General features: G+C 40.5%; 1 protein-coding gene across 4 annotated transcripts in view; it reads right to left on the bottom strand.

Annotated features, from left to right (window-relative positions):
• Window positions 1–14,391, bottom strand: part of LOC125128129 (cytochrome c oxidase subunit 7A-related protein, mitochondrial) — a 63,717-nt gene extending 49,326 nt beyond the window's left edge. For 2 of the 4 annotated variants that reach the window (XM_047782204.1, XM_047782202.1), the window contains exon 1: window positions 14,243–14,388. In XM_047782204.1, coding sequence (XP_047638160.1) covers window positions 14,243–14,314 — 72 coding nt within the window. In that variant the 5' untranslated portion in view covers window positions 14,315–14,388. Of the gene's footprint in view, window positions 1–14,242 lie in introns of all 4 variants that reach the window. The other 2 variants (XM_047782203.1, XM_047782201.1) reach the window with 2 other exon arrangements.
• Window positions 14,392–16,585: the final 2,194 nt, after the last annotated feature.

Here is a 16,585-nt window from a genome sequence, read left to right as displayed (position 1 = left end):
ATTTTAGCCAACCAAATCTAACAACACATAAAAAAGATCATACACCACAACTGAGTGGGATTCAGCCCATGTTCACAAGGATGGTTCAACATACACAAATCAATCAATGTAATACATCACATTAACAAAAGTCAAAAACCACATGACCATTTAAATAGATCTAGAAAAAGCATTTGACAAAATCCAACAACCATCCATGATAAAAACTCTTACCAAACTGGACAGAGGTAACAGATCTCAACATAAGAAAAGCCATTTATGGATCAATGGAATAGAGTCCAGAAATAAACCCAGATACCTATGATCAATTAATCACCAACAAGGGAGGCAAGAATATAAAATGGGGAAAAGACAGTCTCTTCAGCAAGTGGTGCTTTGACATAAACCACACAAATGTTTCCTTAGGTCACTCTCCCAAAACAACTGAAATAAAAAACAAAAATAAACAAATGGGACTTAAACTCACAAGTTTTGCAGAGCAAAGGAAACCATTAAAAAAGAAAAGAAAAAGAACAAACAATCTACAGAATGGGAGAAAACAGTTGCAAATGACACAACCAAAAAAGGCTTAATCTCCAAAATATGCAAATAACACATACAATTCAACAACAAAAAAGCAAACAATGTGATTGAAAAATGAGCAGAAGACCTAAATAGACTTTTCTCCAAGAGACATACAGATGGCCAAGGGGCACATGAAAAAATGCTCAACATCACTAATTATTAGAGAAATGCAAATCAAAACTATAACAAGGTACCACCTCACACTGGTCAGAATGCCCATCATTCATAAGTCTACAAATAACAAATGATGGAGAGGGTGTGGAGAAAAGGGAACCCTCCTACACTATTGGTGGGAATGTAAAATGATACAACAATTCTGGGAAGCAGTATGGAGGTTCTTCAGAAAATTAAATCTAGAGGAATTCCTGTCATGGCACAGAGGAAACAAATCCGACTAGGAACCATGAGGTTGCGGGTTCGATCCCTGGCCTCCCTCAGTGGGTTAAGGATCTGGCATTGCTGTGAGCTGTGGTGTAGGACAGCAGCTACAGCTTAGATTAGACCCCTAGCCTGGGGACCTCCATATGCTGTGGGTGTGGCCCTAAAAAGACAAAAAGACAAAAAAAAAACAAAAACTAAATCTAGAAATACCATATGATCCAGCAATCCCATTCCTGGGCATATATCTAGACAAAACTATAATTTAAAAAGATACATGCACCCACATGTTCACAACAGCAATATTCACAATAGTCATGACATGGAAACAACCTAAATGTCCATTGACAGATGAATGTGGTACAAATGAACCTATCAAGAGAACAGAAACAGATCCACAGACAGGGAGAAAAGACTTGTAGTTGCCAAGGGGGAGGGGGAGGGAGTGGGATGAACTGGGTATTTGTGGTTAGTAGATGCAAGCTATTACATTTAGAATGGAGAAGCAGTGAGTTCCTACTATTATAGCACAGGAAACTATATCCAATATCTTGTGATAAAAATGTGATGGAAGATAATATGAGAAAAAAGAATGTGTGTATGCATGTGTGTGTGTGCGACCAGAAATTGACACAACACGGTAAATCAACTACACTTTAATAAAAAATTTTTAACAAAGATGTTAAATAAGATACATATACACAATGAAATACTACGCAGTCATAAAAAAGAATGAATAATGCCATTTGCAGCAACATGGATGCAACTAGATCATACCAAGTGAAGTCAGAAAAAGACAAATACCACATGATATCACTTATATGTGGAATCTAAAATATGGCACAGATAAACCTATCTACAAAACAGATAACAGACTCACAGACATAAAGAACAGACTTGTAGCTGCCAAGGCAGAGAGGGGAGGGAGTGGGATGGACTGGGAGTTTGGGGTTAGTAGATGCAAACTCTTAGATTTAGAATGGATAAGCAATAAGATTCTACTGTACAGCACAGGGAACTGTATCTAGTCTCTTGGGATAGACCATAATGGAAAATAATATAAGAAAGGGAATGTATATACATGTATGACTGGGTTACCTCGCTGTAGAGAAGAAACTGGCACAACACTGTAAATCAACTATACTCTAACAAAAAAATTAATAATTTTAAAAAAGAGTTCCCTGGTGGATCAGCAGGTTAAGGATCTGGCATTTCATTGCTGTGGCTCTGGTAATGACTATGGCATGGATTCAGTCCCTGGCCCAGGAATGTCAGCATGCTGCAGGTGCAGCAAAATAAATAAATATATGAATAATAAAAATAAAATAAATAAAAGTAATCCAAATTAGAAAAGAAATAAAACTATAGCTATTTGCAGATGACACACTATACATAGAAAATCCTAAAGATGCTACCAGAAAACTACTAGAGCTCAACAATGAATTCAGTAAAGCTGCAAGACACAAAATACACAGAAATCTCTGGCATTTCTATACATTAACAATGAAAGAACAGAAAGAGAAATTAAGGAAACAATTCCATTTACCATGGGATACTAAAAGAATAAAATACCTAGGAATAAACCTACCTAAAGAGACAAAAGACCTGTACTGTGAAGACTGTAAGAAGTTGATAAAAGAAAATGAAGATGACACAAAGAGATAGAAAGATATACCATGTTCTTGGATTGGAGGAAACAATACTGTCAAAATGACTATACTACCCAAAGCAATCTATAGATTCAATGCAATGCCTATCAAAAAAACCAATGACATTTTTCTCAGAACTAGAAAAAAAAAATTTTTTTTTTTCTTTTTTGGCTGTACCAGCAGCATACAAAAGTTCCTAGGTCAGGGATCAAACCCACACCATAGAAGTGACCCATGCCACTGCAGCAACTAGACTGGATCCTTAACCCACTGTGCCACAAGGGAACTCCAAATTTGTATGGAAACACAAAGGATTCCAAATAGCCAAAGCAATTCTGAGGAAGAAAAACAGAGCTGGAGGAATCAGACGCCCTGACTTAAGACTATACTACAAAGCTATGGTCATCAAAACAGTATGGTACTGGTACAAAAAAAGAAGTACAGCTCAGTGGAACAGGACAGAAAGTCCAGAAATAAAAGAAATAAACCCACGCACCTGCGGTCAATTAATCTACAACTAAAGAAGCAAGGACATACAGTGGAGAAAAGACAATCTCTTCAATAATAAGTGCTGGGAAAACTGGACAGCTACATGTAAAAGAATGAGATTCTCTCACAAAAATAAACTCTAAATGGATTAAAGACCTAAATTTAAGACCATATACTATAAAATTCTTAGAGGAAAACAGGCAGAACACTCTTTGACATAAATTACAGCAATATATTTTTGGATACACCTCCTAATGTAATGAAAATTAAAACAAAAATAAATGAGACCTAATAAAAGCTTTTGCACAACAAAGGAAACCATAAACAAAACAAAAACACAACCCACAGGAGAAAACATCTGCAAACAGAGCAACCAAAAGGCAATTAACCTCCAAAATATATAAACATGGAGTTCCTGTGGTGGCACAGCAGAAACGAATCCGACTAGGAACCACTAAGTTGTGGGTTCGATCCCTGGCCTTACTCAGTGGGTTAAAGATCCAGCATTGCTGTGAGCTGTGGTGTAGATCTGGCGTTGCTATGGCTCTGGCATAGGCTGGCAGCTACAGCTCCAAAGGGACCCCTAGCCTGGGAACCTTCATATGCCGCAGCTGCAGCCCCAAAAAGCAAAATAAATAAAATAAAATACAAACAGCTCACGCAGCTCAGTATCATAAACAAACAATCCAATCAAAAAAACTGGCATATTTAAATAGACATTTTTCAAAGAAGACATACAGCCAGCCAAAAAACACATGAAAATATGGCTCGATATCACTTATTTTTAGTGAAGTGCAAATCAAAACTACAATGAGGTATCATCTCACACTGGCTGGAATGGCCATCATCACAAAGTCTACAAAAATACAAGTTCCCATCGTGGCTCAGTGGATTAAGAACCTGATGCTATCTCTGTGAGGACATGTGTTCAATTCCTGGCCTCGTTCAGTGGGTTAAGGATCCAGCATTGCAACAAGCTGCAATGTGGCTCAAAGATGCAGCTAGGATCCAGTGTTGCCGTGGCTGTGGTACAGGGCTCAGGTGCAGCTCTGATTTGACCCCTAGCTTAGGAATTTCCATATGCCGCAGGTGCGGTCGTAAAGAAAAAATATGTATATACAAACAATTAATGCTGGACAGTGTGTGGACAAAAGGGAACCCACCTACACTTTTGACAAGAATGTAAACTGGTACAGCCACTATGGAGAATGGTTCCTTAGAAAACTAAAAACAGAACTACCATATGAGCCAGCATTCCCACTCTGGGCATCTATCCAGAGAAAACCGTAATTCAAAAAGATACATGCACCTCAATGTTCGTTGCAGCACTATTTACAATGTCCAAGACATGGAAGCAACCTAAATGTCCATCAACAGAGGAATGAATAAAGATGTGCTACATATACACAGTGGTATACTACTCAGCCATAAAAAAGAATGAAATAATGCCATTTGCAGCAACACGGATGCAACCAGAGATTATCACATTAAGTGAAGTAAGTCAGAGAAAGACATATCATATCACTTACATGTGTAATCTAAAAAAAAGGACACAAATTAACTTATTTACAAAACAGAAAGAGACTCACTGACTTTGAAAACAAATCTGTGGTTACCAAAAGGAAAAGGTTGGAGGGAGGGATAGACTGGGAGTTTGGGATTGACACAAGCACACTATTATATATGGAATGGATGGTCAATGAGGACCTGCAGAGGGAACTCTTCAATATTCTGTGAAAACCTGTATGGGAAAAGAATCCTAAAAAGAATGGATATGTATATATCTATAACAAGTCACTTTGCTGTAGAGCAGAAATTAACACAACACTGTAAATCAACTATACCTCAATAAATAAACTTGGCTTTTATTTCTTCCAACAGAGACCCATAAGAGAGAATGAATCATGGCCTTTTTTTCTGTCCTCCTTTCACTCATTCAACACACTTTACTGAGCACTTTCTATACTGAAAATACATAATGAATAAGACTTATACAATCTCCACCTTTATGGATATTTTCATTATGGAATAATAGCAGTTAAGCCATTGTTATGTGCCCACATCGTATTAATAAGCATTTCATGTGCATCACTACATTTCATCTAGACAGCTCTCCCTAGGGAGATGTTACTACTCCCTTTTTACAGAGGGGAAAACTGGAGCAGAGAGGGTAACTTGCTTGCAATCACTTTAAAAAAAAAAAAAAAAAACAGAGCCAAGTGTGGAAACTCAAGATTCTCTCAAAGTCCAGAGCCCTGGCATTTAAGTACCTACTTGCCCCTGCTACCTCCTCTCAACTATTGCTCAAAAACAACAATCCATATGGGACTTCACTGGTCGCCCAGCAGCTGGAGATTCAGCATCGTCACTGCTGTGGGTCCGGTGACTACAATGACTTGAGTTCAATCCCTGGCCCAGGAACTTCTGCATGCCACAAGTGAAGCCAAACAAACAAATCCACCTAAGAGGAAGTTTGCTTAGTAAGCTGTTATTCTACATTTGGAACATAACACACTCAGACACTTAGAAGTCAAAGATAGGAACAGGGGCTCTAACTACAGAGATACAGCAAAGCTATAAAAAAGATCTTTCTTTAAACTGGAGAATTTTAAACATGCCCTTATCATTCTGTGAGCTTTTTATATTTTCTCCCAATGATCATTTCCCCTTGAATGCAAAAATTTTAAAAACACTTCCTACCTAGCAACTCTAAAAATGGTTTGAAATTAAATTCATGTTTTGACAAGACTAATGTGAGAGCATTTTTAGATGGGATTATATCTAATGCTTTGTGTTTGTTCACCTGTCAAGTGATTCAAAACTACAGCAAAGTTTTTGAACAAGATCATCTGAAAACAGGAGTATCAATCAACTTAACATTTTCAATAATTCCATATTTCCATTTATAATATTATAAAAAGTTTAGGACACAGAAATTTAAAGTTACCCACAATCCAAATATCTTATCCCATCAGTTATTATGAATTGTATATTCTCCTCCAATCTTTTTTCATAAGCATACTTGAATATCTTTACAGTCACAGTACAAAATCCCACATTCTGCTTTCTTCATTTATAATTGGAATTTTTTTCAGGTTCCTACACAATCTTTAAAATTAAATCTACTCTTCACATCAAGCCTGCAAATTAAGTATGATCAGCCCATGCTACTGATGCTTAAAACAAAGCTCAGAAGTGCCATTAAGTTCCGGGAATTAAGATGACGGAATAGAAGGACTGGACCTCAACTTCTCTCCTAAAAACAACAAAATTCACAACTAAAGACTAAGCACTCTTCACCCAAATGGACTGGAAACCTTAAAAAAGATATCCTACTCCAGAAGAAAAAGAGGAGAACACATCAAGAGGTAGGAGGGGTGGTTTCGCGATATAAACAACCCCATACCTTCCGGGTGGGAAGTTCCACAGACTGGAAACTAACTGGTTCACAGAGACTCACCTACAGGAGTGAGAGTTCTGAACCACACATCAAACTCTCACGTGTGGGGATCTGGCACTGGGAGAAAGAGCCCCTGGAGCACCTAGCATTGAAGGCCAGTGGGGCTTGTGCACAGGAGCTCCACGGGACTGGGGGAAACAGAGACCCCATTCTTAAAAGGCACACACAGACTTTCACGTGCACTGGGTCCCAGGACAAAGTAAAGTCTCCATGGGAATCTGGTCAAATCTGACCGCAGTTCTTGGAGGACATCCTGGGAAAACAGGGGTGAACATGGCTTGTTGTGAGGGAAGGACATTGAAAGCAAAGCTCTAGGGAATATTCAGCAGCCATGCCTTTCTTTGGAGGTGGCCATTTTGGGAAAACCTGGCCCCACCCATCAGTCAGCTGCTGAGAAGCCCCAGGGCAAACAACAACCCAGGGGGGATCACAGCCCCGCCCCTCAGTAAACAGGCTACCTAAAGACCCCCTCAGGCACACAGCCTCCTCTAATCCCATCCAGAGGCTAAGCCCCACCCACCAGAGGGATTAGAATCGGCTCCACCTACCAGGGAGCAGGCATCAGCCCCTCCCATCAGGAAGCCTACAGCAAGCCCCCACACTGACTTCAGCCACAGGGGGGCAGACATCAGAAGTAAGAGAGCCTACAACTCTTATCTGTAAGAAGGTCATCACACCAAAAACCTATAAAAATGAAAAGACAGATAACTATAACTCAGATGAGGGAGAAAGGAAAAAACCCAGAAAAACAGCTAAGCAAGGAGGAGATTCTTAGCCTCCAGGAAAAAGACTTTAGACTGTTGATGCTGAAGATGATGCAAGACACTGGAAATAAACTGGAGGTAAAGATGGATAACTTACAGGAAACACTGACCAAAGAGATACAAGATATAAAACTTAAACAAGAAGAGATGCAAAAAACAATCACTGAAATAAAAAATTCACTAGAAGCAGCTAACAGCAGAATACAGGAGGCAGAAGAATGAATAAGTGAGGTGGAGGACAGATTAGTGGAAATTACGGATGCAGAACAGAAAAGAGAAAAAAGACTGAAAACAAATGAAGAGAGTCTCAGAGAACTCTGGGACAACGTTAAACGCACCAACATCCATATTATAGGGGTGCCAGAAGGAGAAGAGAGAGAGAGGAGACAGAAAAAATATTCCAAGAGATAACAGCCAAAAACTTCCCTAACATGGGGAAGGAATCACTCACTCAAATCCAGGAAGCACAATGAGTACCATATAAAATAAACCCAAGGAGGAACACCCTGAGACACATAGTAATCAAACTGACCAAAATTAAAGACAAAATCTTGAAAGCAGCTAGGGAAAAGAAACAAAAAACATACAAGGGAACCCCAATGAGGTTATTGGCAGATTTTTCAACAGAAACTCTGCAGGCCAGAAGGGAGTGGCATGATATACTTAATGTGATGAAAGAAGAAAACCTCCAACCAAGATTACTCTACCCAGCAAGGCTCTCATTCAGATTTGAAGGAGAAATCAAAACCTTCACAGATAAGCAAAAGCTGAGAGAATTCAGCAACACTAAACCAGCCTTACAACAAATACTAAAGGAACTTCTCTAGGCAGAAAAGAACAAGAGAAGAAGGAAAGAAAAAAGGCGGCAAAAACAAATCCAAAGAAATTAATAAAATGGCAATAAGAACATACATATCAATAATTACCTTAAATGTTAATGGACTAAATGCCCCAACCAAAAGACACAGACTTGCTGAATGGATACGAAAACAAGACCCATATATATGCTGTCTTCAAGAGACCCACTTCACTTCTAGGGACACATGCAAATTGAAAGTGAGAGGATGGAAGAAAATATTTCATGCAAACGGGAATCAAAAGAAAGCTGGAGTAGCAATACTCATATCAGACAAAATAGACCTTAAAATGAAATGAAGAAGAATATTTTAAGGGAGAAAGAAGGATATTACGGAGTTCCCGTCGTGGCGCAGTGGTTAACGAATCTGACTAGGAACCATGAGGTTGTGGGTTCGGTCCCTGCCCTTGCTCAGTGGGTTAACGATCCGGCGTTGCCGTGAGCTGTGGTATAGGTTGCAGATGTGGCTTGGATCCCGCTTTGCTGTGGCTCTGGCGTAGGCCAGGGGCTACAGCTCCAGTTCGACCCCTAGTCTGAGAACCTCCATATGCCGTGGGAGTGGCCCAAAGAAATAGCAAAGACAAAAAAAAAAAAAAAAAAGGACATTACATAATGATCAAAGGATCAATCCAAAAAGAAGATATAACAATTTTAAATATCTATGCACCCAACACAGGTTCACCACAATATATAAGGCAACTGCTAACAACCTTAAAAGGACAAATCGACAATAACACAATCATAGTGGGGGACTTTAACACCCCACTTACAGCAATGGACAGATCAACCAGACAGAAAATCAGTAAGGAAACACAGGCCCTGAATGAAGCATTAAACCAGATGGACTTAATAGATATTTATAGGACACTTCATCCAAAAGCAACAGAATACACATTCTTCTCAAGTGCACATGGAACATTCTCTAAGATTGACCATATCCTGGGCTACAAATCCAACCTCAGTAACTTTAAGAAATTTGAAATCGTATCAAGCATCTTTTCCGACCACAATGCTATACGACTGGAAATCAACAACAAGAAAAAAACTGCAAAACACACAAACACATGGAGACTAAACAACATGCTACTAAACAACCAATGGATCACTGAAGAAATCAAAGAGGAAATTAAAAAATACCTGGCAGCAAATGACAACGAAGATACGACACTCCAAAACCTATGGGATGCAGCAAAAGCCGTTCTGAGAGGAAAGTTCATAGCAATACAAGCCCACCTCAGGAAACAAGAAAAAGCCCAAATAAACAAGCAAATTTTACATCTAAAGCAGCTTGAGAGAGAAGGACAAGATCTAAAGTGAGTAGAAGGAAAGAAATCATAAAGATCAGAGCAGAAATCAATGAAATAGAAACAAAGAAATCCATAGAAAAGATCAATGAAACGAAAAGCTTGCTCTTCGAAAAGATCAACAAAATTGATAAACCCCTAGCCAGACTTATCAAGCAAAAAAGAGAGAGGACTCAAATCAATAAAATTAGAAATGAAAAAGGAGAGCTAACAACAGACATCACAGAAATACAAAGGATCACAAGAGACTACTATATGCAACTATATGCCAATAAAATGGAAAACCTAGATGAAATGGACAAACTCTTAGAAAAGTACAATCTTCCAAGACTAAACCAAGATGAAATAGAAAAGATGAATGGATCCATCACAAGAACTGAAATTGAAACTGTGATTAAAAAACTTCCAACAAACAAAAGTCCAGGACCAGATGGCTTCACAGGCGAATTCTATCAAACATTTAGAGAAGATCTAATACCTCTCCTTCTGAAACTATTTCAAAAAATTGCAAAGGAAGGGATACTCCCAAACTCATTCTATGAGGCCACCATCACCCTGGTACCAAAACCAGACAAAGATCCCACAAAAAAAGAGAAAACTACAGGCCAATTTCACTAATGAACATCGATGCAAAAATTCTCAACAAAATACTAGCAAACTGAATCCAACAATATATTAAAAGGATAGTACACCATGATCAAGTGGGATTTATCCCAGGGATGCAAGGGTTCTTCAATATCCGAAAATCCATCAGTGTGATACACATTAACAAACTGAAGAATAAAAACCATATGATCCTCTCAATAGACGCAGAAAAAGCCTTTGACAAAATCCAACACCCATTTCTGATAAAAAAAAAAACCCTTCAAAAAGTGGGCATAACGGGAACCTACCTCAACATGATAAAGGCCATACACGACAAACCCACAGCAAACATCATTCTCAATGGTGAAAAGCTGAAAGAATTCCCACTGAGATCAGGAACAAGACAAGGATGTCTGCTCTCGCACTACTCTTCAACATAGTTCTGGAAGTCCTAGCCACAGCAATCAGAGAAGTAAAAGAAATAAAAGGAATCCAAATTGGAAAGGAAGAAGTAAAACTATCCCTATTTGTGGATGACATGATACTATACCTAGAGAATCCTAAAGACTCGGCCAGAAAACTGTTGGAGCTCATCCACAAATTTGGCAAAGTCACAGGATACAAAATCAATACACAGAAATCGACAGCATTTCTATACAGTAACAATGAAAGAATAGAAAGAAATTAGGGAAGCAATCCCGTTTACCATCACATCCAAAAGAATAAAATATCTAGGAGTAAGCCTACCTAAAGAGACAAAAGACCTGTACTCTGAAAACTATAAGACACTGATGAAAGAAATCAAAGATGACACAAAGAGATGGAAAGATATACCATGCTCATGGATTGGAAGAGTTAACATTATCGAAATGACTATACTACCTAAGGCAATCTACAGATTCAATGCAATCCCTATCAAATCACCAAGGACATTTTTCACAGAACTCGAACAAAATATTTCAAAGTTTGTGTGTTTTGCACAAAAGACCCAGAATAGCCAAAGACATCCTGAAAAAGGAAAATGGAGCTGGAGGAATCAGGCTCCCGGACTTCAGACTATACTACAAAGCAACAATCATCAAAACCGCATGGTACTGGCACAAAGACAGAAATATAGATCAGTGGAACAGGATAGAAAGCCCAGAATTAAACCCACACACCTACAGCCAACTCATCTATGACAAAGGAGGCAAAAATATACAATGGAGAAAGGACAGCTTGTTCAGTAAGTGGTTCTGGGAAAACTGGACAGCCACATGGAAAAGGATGAAATTAGAACACTCCCTAACACCATACACAAAAATAAACTCAAAATGGATTAAAGACCTAGATATAAGACCAGACACTATAAAACTCCTAGAAGAAAACATAGGCCAAACACTCTCTGACATAAACGACAGCAACATCTTCTCAGATCCACCTATCAGAGTATTGACAACAAAAACAAAAATAAACAAATGGGACCTAATCAAATACCAGCATTTTTTGCAACATGGATGGACCTAGAAACTATCATGCTAAGTGAAGTCAGCCATACAATGAGACACCAATATCAAATGCTTTCACTGACATGTGGAATCTGAAAAAAGGACAGACTGAACTTCTTTGCAGAACAGATGCTGACTCACAGACACTGAAAAACTTATGGTCTCCAGAGGAGACAGTTTGGGGGGTGGGGGGATGTGCTTGGGCTGTGGGATGGAAATCCTGTGAAATCGAATTGTTATGATCATTATACAACTACAGATGTGATAAATTCATTTGAGTAATAAAAAAATAAATAAAATTAAAAAAATAAAAAGACAAAAAGCCAAAAAAAAAAAGTGCCATTAGTAAGATGGGATTCAAACCCTCCTATGTTTTATACCATACTATCAATAATTCAGCTTTCCTGGCCCCACAGGTAAAAAGAATGAAAATGATGGAAGGGGCTCAGTGGTTAACGAATCCGACTAAGAACCATGAGGTTGCGGGTTCCGTCCCTGGCCTTGCTCAGTGGGTTAAAGGATCCGGCGTTGCCGTGAGCTGTGGGGTAGGTTTCAGACACGGCTGGGATCCCCCGTTGCTGTGGCTATTTATAGCAATAAAAATCAGAAAAGGAAGGTGGACAGGGATCTGACAAGGTGAGATTAAGAAGGAACTTCCTATGGGTGATGTACTCTTCTATATGTTAATAGAGTTACAGAGTATATGTGTTGGTCAAAACTCAAATTGTAACATGTAAGATCCATGAGCTAAAAAATATACTTTCTTTATAGAAGCAAATATGATCGAAAAATGTTTACTTCTTATAATCTGTCAAATCACTGTCATCAATTCCTTCTTTAGAGCTCACTACCAATTTTGTTTCAGTAACACCACATTGTTTTCCCTTCTAATCCGGGGTTGTTCTTTAAATAAATCTTCACCCTCCACTCTCTCTTCATTTCTCTGTAATCATAACTCCACCTTTCTTCCCTATACACTCCCTGGATGATTCCCCCTACCACAATTTCTACTACCACCAATGGGCTGAAGACACCTGGAACTATTAAACTCCATATTGATAAATCCAGCTGCAACCAAACATGACATATCGCAAACTCAGTATTTATAAACCTGGACCCTTCCTCTCCAATCCCACACCTCCCAAAAACCTGCCCTTTTTCTTGCCCTCCCTATCCTAGTTCTTGTTTTGTTTTTCTTTTTAAGACTGCGCTCAGGGCATATGTAAGTTCCCAGGCTAGGGGTTGAATAGGAGCTACAGCTGCTGACCTAGACCACAGCCACAACAACCCAGATCTGAGCCCCATCTGCACAAACACCACAGCTCACAGCTCACGGCAACGCAGGATCCCTAACCCACTGAGCAAGACCAGGGATGGAACCCGCGTCCTCATGCATACTAGCAGGTTCCTTACCACTGAGCCACGATGGGAACTCCTCCCTATTCTAGTTTTAACAACACATCCAATCTTAGATTGAAATCATTCTTTTTCTTTTTTCGGGGGGGGGGGGGGGGGCGGGGGCAGCTGCTGCATATGGAAGTTCCCGAGCCGGGGATCAAATCCGAGCTGCAGCTGTGTCAACGCTGGATCTTAAACCCACTGCAGCACGGCGGGGATTCCAGATTGAAATCATTCTTAATCATCCTCCCCCTTGAGCAAGTTACAGAGTTCCATAGGGAAAAAAAAGGCTGTAACAACAATGAAGCAGGAGCATTCCTTAGGCCTCACCTGGGGCCTTACTATCCCAGTTTTCCAACTGCAAAACTCATCAACTCTTCCCACATTACTCTGAGGATAAGGAATGAATATCATGGTATCTATGACTTAACTTCCAGAGAATAGCCACCCCTTATCTAGTAACAGCCACCTGATCTGACTGCTAGTCACTTAACACACTTAACACACCTCATTTAATCTAAACTACAGGTGACCTAGGGCAAATTGAGTTCACAATAAATTAAATGACTTAGTCAAGGTCATAAATTAAATCAGCTAAGCCAGGATCTAAGCCCAGATTAAGAGGGTGGGACTTTACAGTCCCTCATCCCTGACCTACACGCCGGAAACTGATACTCCAATTGGCAAAATCTGAGTGAAACTGCAATACTTTTCAGACCACTCGAATAAGAGCAACCGTCAACCATTTTACAGTAGGCGAAAACGTCAGCTCTCTGCACGTAACTGCACAGGCTCACCCAAATATTTGAATTAGCTAAATATTCTAATTTTGATCATAAAACCGCTCCCGCCCCAATGGCTTCCGTCGGTGCCATCATCCCAGCTCTCAAATCTGGTGTTTGAATGAGGCTGTCTTTTGGGTCGTGGCAGTAGTATGACAATGAGGCACTGAGGAGACTGGAAGTTGGACCTCCCTAAAAAGGATGGGGCCAAACTTCGGACTAGGACGGGTCACATTCTGTGCCCCGCAGACCCCATGAGACACCCCACGATCCACAACCAACAACCCGGGGGTCACCTTGACCCCTGCTAAGTACCAGGCCCAGCTTCACACCCGGCCAGCGTAGCCGGGGGAGCACCTGCGGAACTCGGCACCTCCACGGCAGCGGCAAGGGGGTGAGAAGAGGCGCGGGGCGAACTAAACGAACAGCAGGCAGAAGCCTCGCCTGGCTCCAGAGCCAAGACTACCAGGAGCAGAAACTCGGGCCGTCCCTTCTCCTGACCGAAGCGGCGCGGCGCCACCCGTACCTGAGGGCTATACGCGTCGGAAGCCCATGCTCCCGTCAACTTCTGCGTAAAGCCACTAAACTTGTAATACATGATGCCCAGTGTCCGACTTCCCGCAGCCGCTGCTTGCGCGACCGCCCTAGAAAAGGACCCCGCCTTCCCCGCTGTCGCCCCAAGGCTCGACTAAAGGACCCTGCGCCAGGAGCCGGGGTGCCCAGAGATCGCCTAATTTAAAACATGCCCTCTTAAGCCACTTAAGGGAACGATAAGCCAGGTTCTCAGGGACAGAGAAGGCAAAAGCGACTCTAGAAGAGCGCGGAAAGAAGCCGTGGCGCGGTGTATAGGAAATATGAAAATTCCTCTTCCGCACCCACGTTCAGATTCAGGCACTACCAAGACGCGTTAAGAATTGCGCAAGCGCCCCACGGATCAAGCCGTAGGCTTAGGGGCTTGCTGCAGTCGAGGGAGCGGCCTCGGGGCGGGGCCTTGGTGAGAGCGGCCTAGAGCTGGGCTAGGTTGGGCGAATTCTCTTACTTCCAGCGGGGAGGGAGCCTGTGGTCGGTTTGAGGGTTTCTTCTCCTTTACCAACTTAACTGTTCCCCTTCCTAGGTCGCCTCTTGAAGCGGGTTGGCTAGGCCTCTCTGGCAGTCTAGGAGTGGGGGGAGCAAATAAAATAAAAATAAAATTTGTAAACACTTGCTGCAAGCTGTTTAGTTCTAAGGGCTGTTAGGGGTTTCACCCCAATAATATATAAAGATAGCCTCCTAGGCTGTGTAGAGGAAATACATCGTGACCTATGAACCTGAGGCACAGGGACATAAATTCTGCACAGTTCTCAAAACTGATTTTTAGTCTTATCTAAGTTTTTTGGAATCATAAAAATCATCCTTTTCCTGGCTTCTGCCTTTCCAAATAAATGAGGTGGGGAGTGTAGGGAAGGTGGATTAGCTGGAAAAATCTGAACCTTGAGCCTGAAAGATCAGGACTACCAGTTACAGTTTTGGTAATATCCACTTAGGTTTTATTTAAAACTGTTTTTAGACCGTCCAGTCTGTACAAGGCACTGTGTAAAAGGTGTATGTATACTAGTTTCCTCCCTCCAGGAATGGAGCAAAGCTTTTCTTGAATTTATCATCTAACCAGAGGTCTTCACAAGCATATTACAGGTGCATGCATAGTGCATTTATGAAAGCATGTGGCAAACCGATGGGTGATACTAATCTGTATATAGCATTTTCCATAAATAAACATTCAATCTTTATAACCATCATATGAGATAGGTGCTGTTATCTCCATCTTACTGTACAGGAAAATGAGGCCCAGAAAAGCTAAGTAACTTGAAAAGGTCAGATATTAGCGGCAGAGGCAGTCATCCGGCTCAAGGGTCTGCACTCTTAATTAAGCACTACATAATAGATAAGTAGATATAAATCCACTCTGAGGACGATGAAGACTGAGTATTCCAGAGCAAGGATATACACCAACATCCCAGCTTTGACAGGTATAAGCCCAAGAGCCCTAAGTGTTCAGCACTGACAAGACTCTGAAAAGATTTTATATTTGATGATTTTATTCATATGATCAACCAATCCAAAGTCACTACTTTTACAAAGCAGCATTGCAATATAATAGAAAGAATGTGTGATTTGGTTTTGAGTTGCAATTTCTTTAAGGCTGAGTGATTTACAGCTAGTCATTTACATTTTTCTGAGCCTCGATTCGTCTTCTGTCAGGCAGGAATCATCATCATATCTTCCCTCACTAGTGTTATGAGAATCAACAGTTCAGTAGGTTATAAAGCTTACACACATGGTATGTTGCTGATCTTACCTTCGAGTCATTTCGCTTTTCCATGGGTCTTGACTATACGTAAGAATCCTGGTTAGCTTTTCTTAATTACTCTAAATTTAATTAATTAAGTGCTGGAATCATTCCCACCAAGAAAGGAGAATGAGCTTATGTTGTGTAGAAAAAGGTCCTTCACAGAGTTTAGATTGAAAAGAGAAATTAAATGATTTAGGACAGCTCCCTATCTCTACCCCCACTGTTTTCTAGACATATTTTGGAAGAAAAAATTAGAGAACATTCCCTAACTTTCAGCAGAACTAAGGTGTAACAGCTTCTTGAAGTATAAAGGTGCCTGTCAACACTGGTTATTTTCTTAAAGTTCCTGCCATCTGATTTTAGATCCTGCAAGACATAAATTAAGAATCCTGAAAATGTTACAACAGCCGGGCTGTTCAGTGGGAGATGAAATGTCAGTAGCAGAGTGTGGGTTGGGATGTCACATGGAGTGGCTGATCATAGGAAGATTTTGTCTCATTTCCCAAATAAAACGCAGCACACTCTGACAGCACTAAAGCA

Source organism: Phacochoerus africanus, chromosome 5 (genome assembly GCF_016906955.1).
Source record: "Phacochoerus africanus isolate WHEZ1 chromosome 5, ROS_Pafr_v1, whole genome shotgun sequence".
Taxonomy (NCBI): Eukaryota; Metazoa; Chordata; class Mammalia; order Artiodactyla; family Suidae; genus Phacochoerus; species Phacochoerus africanus.
This window is presented reverse-complemented; position numbering and strand designations above follow the sequence as displayed.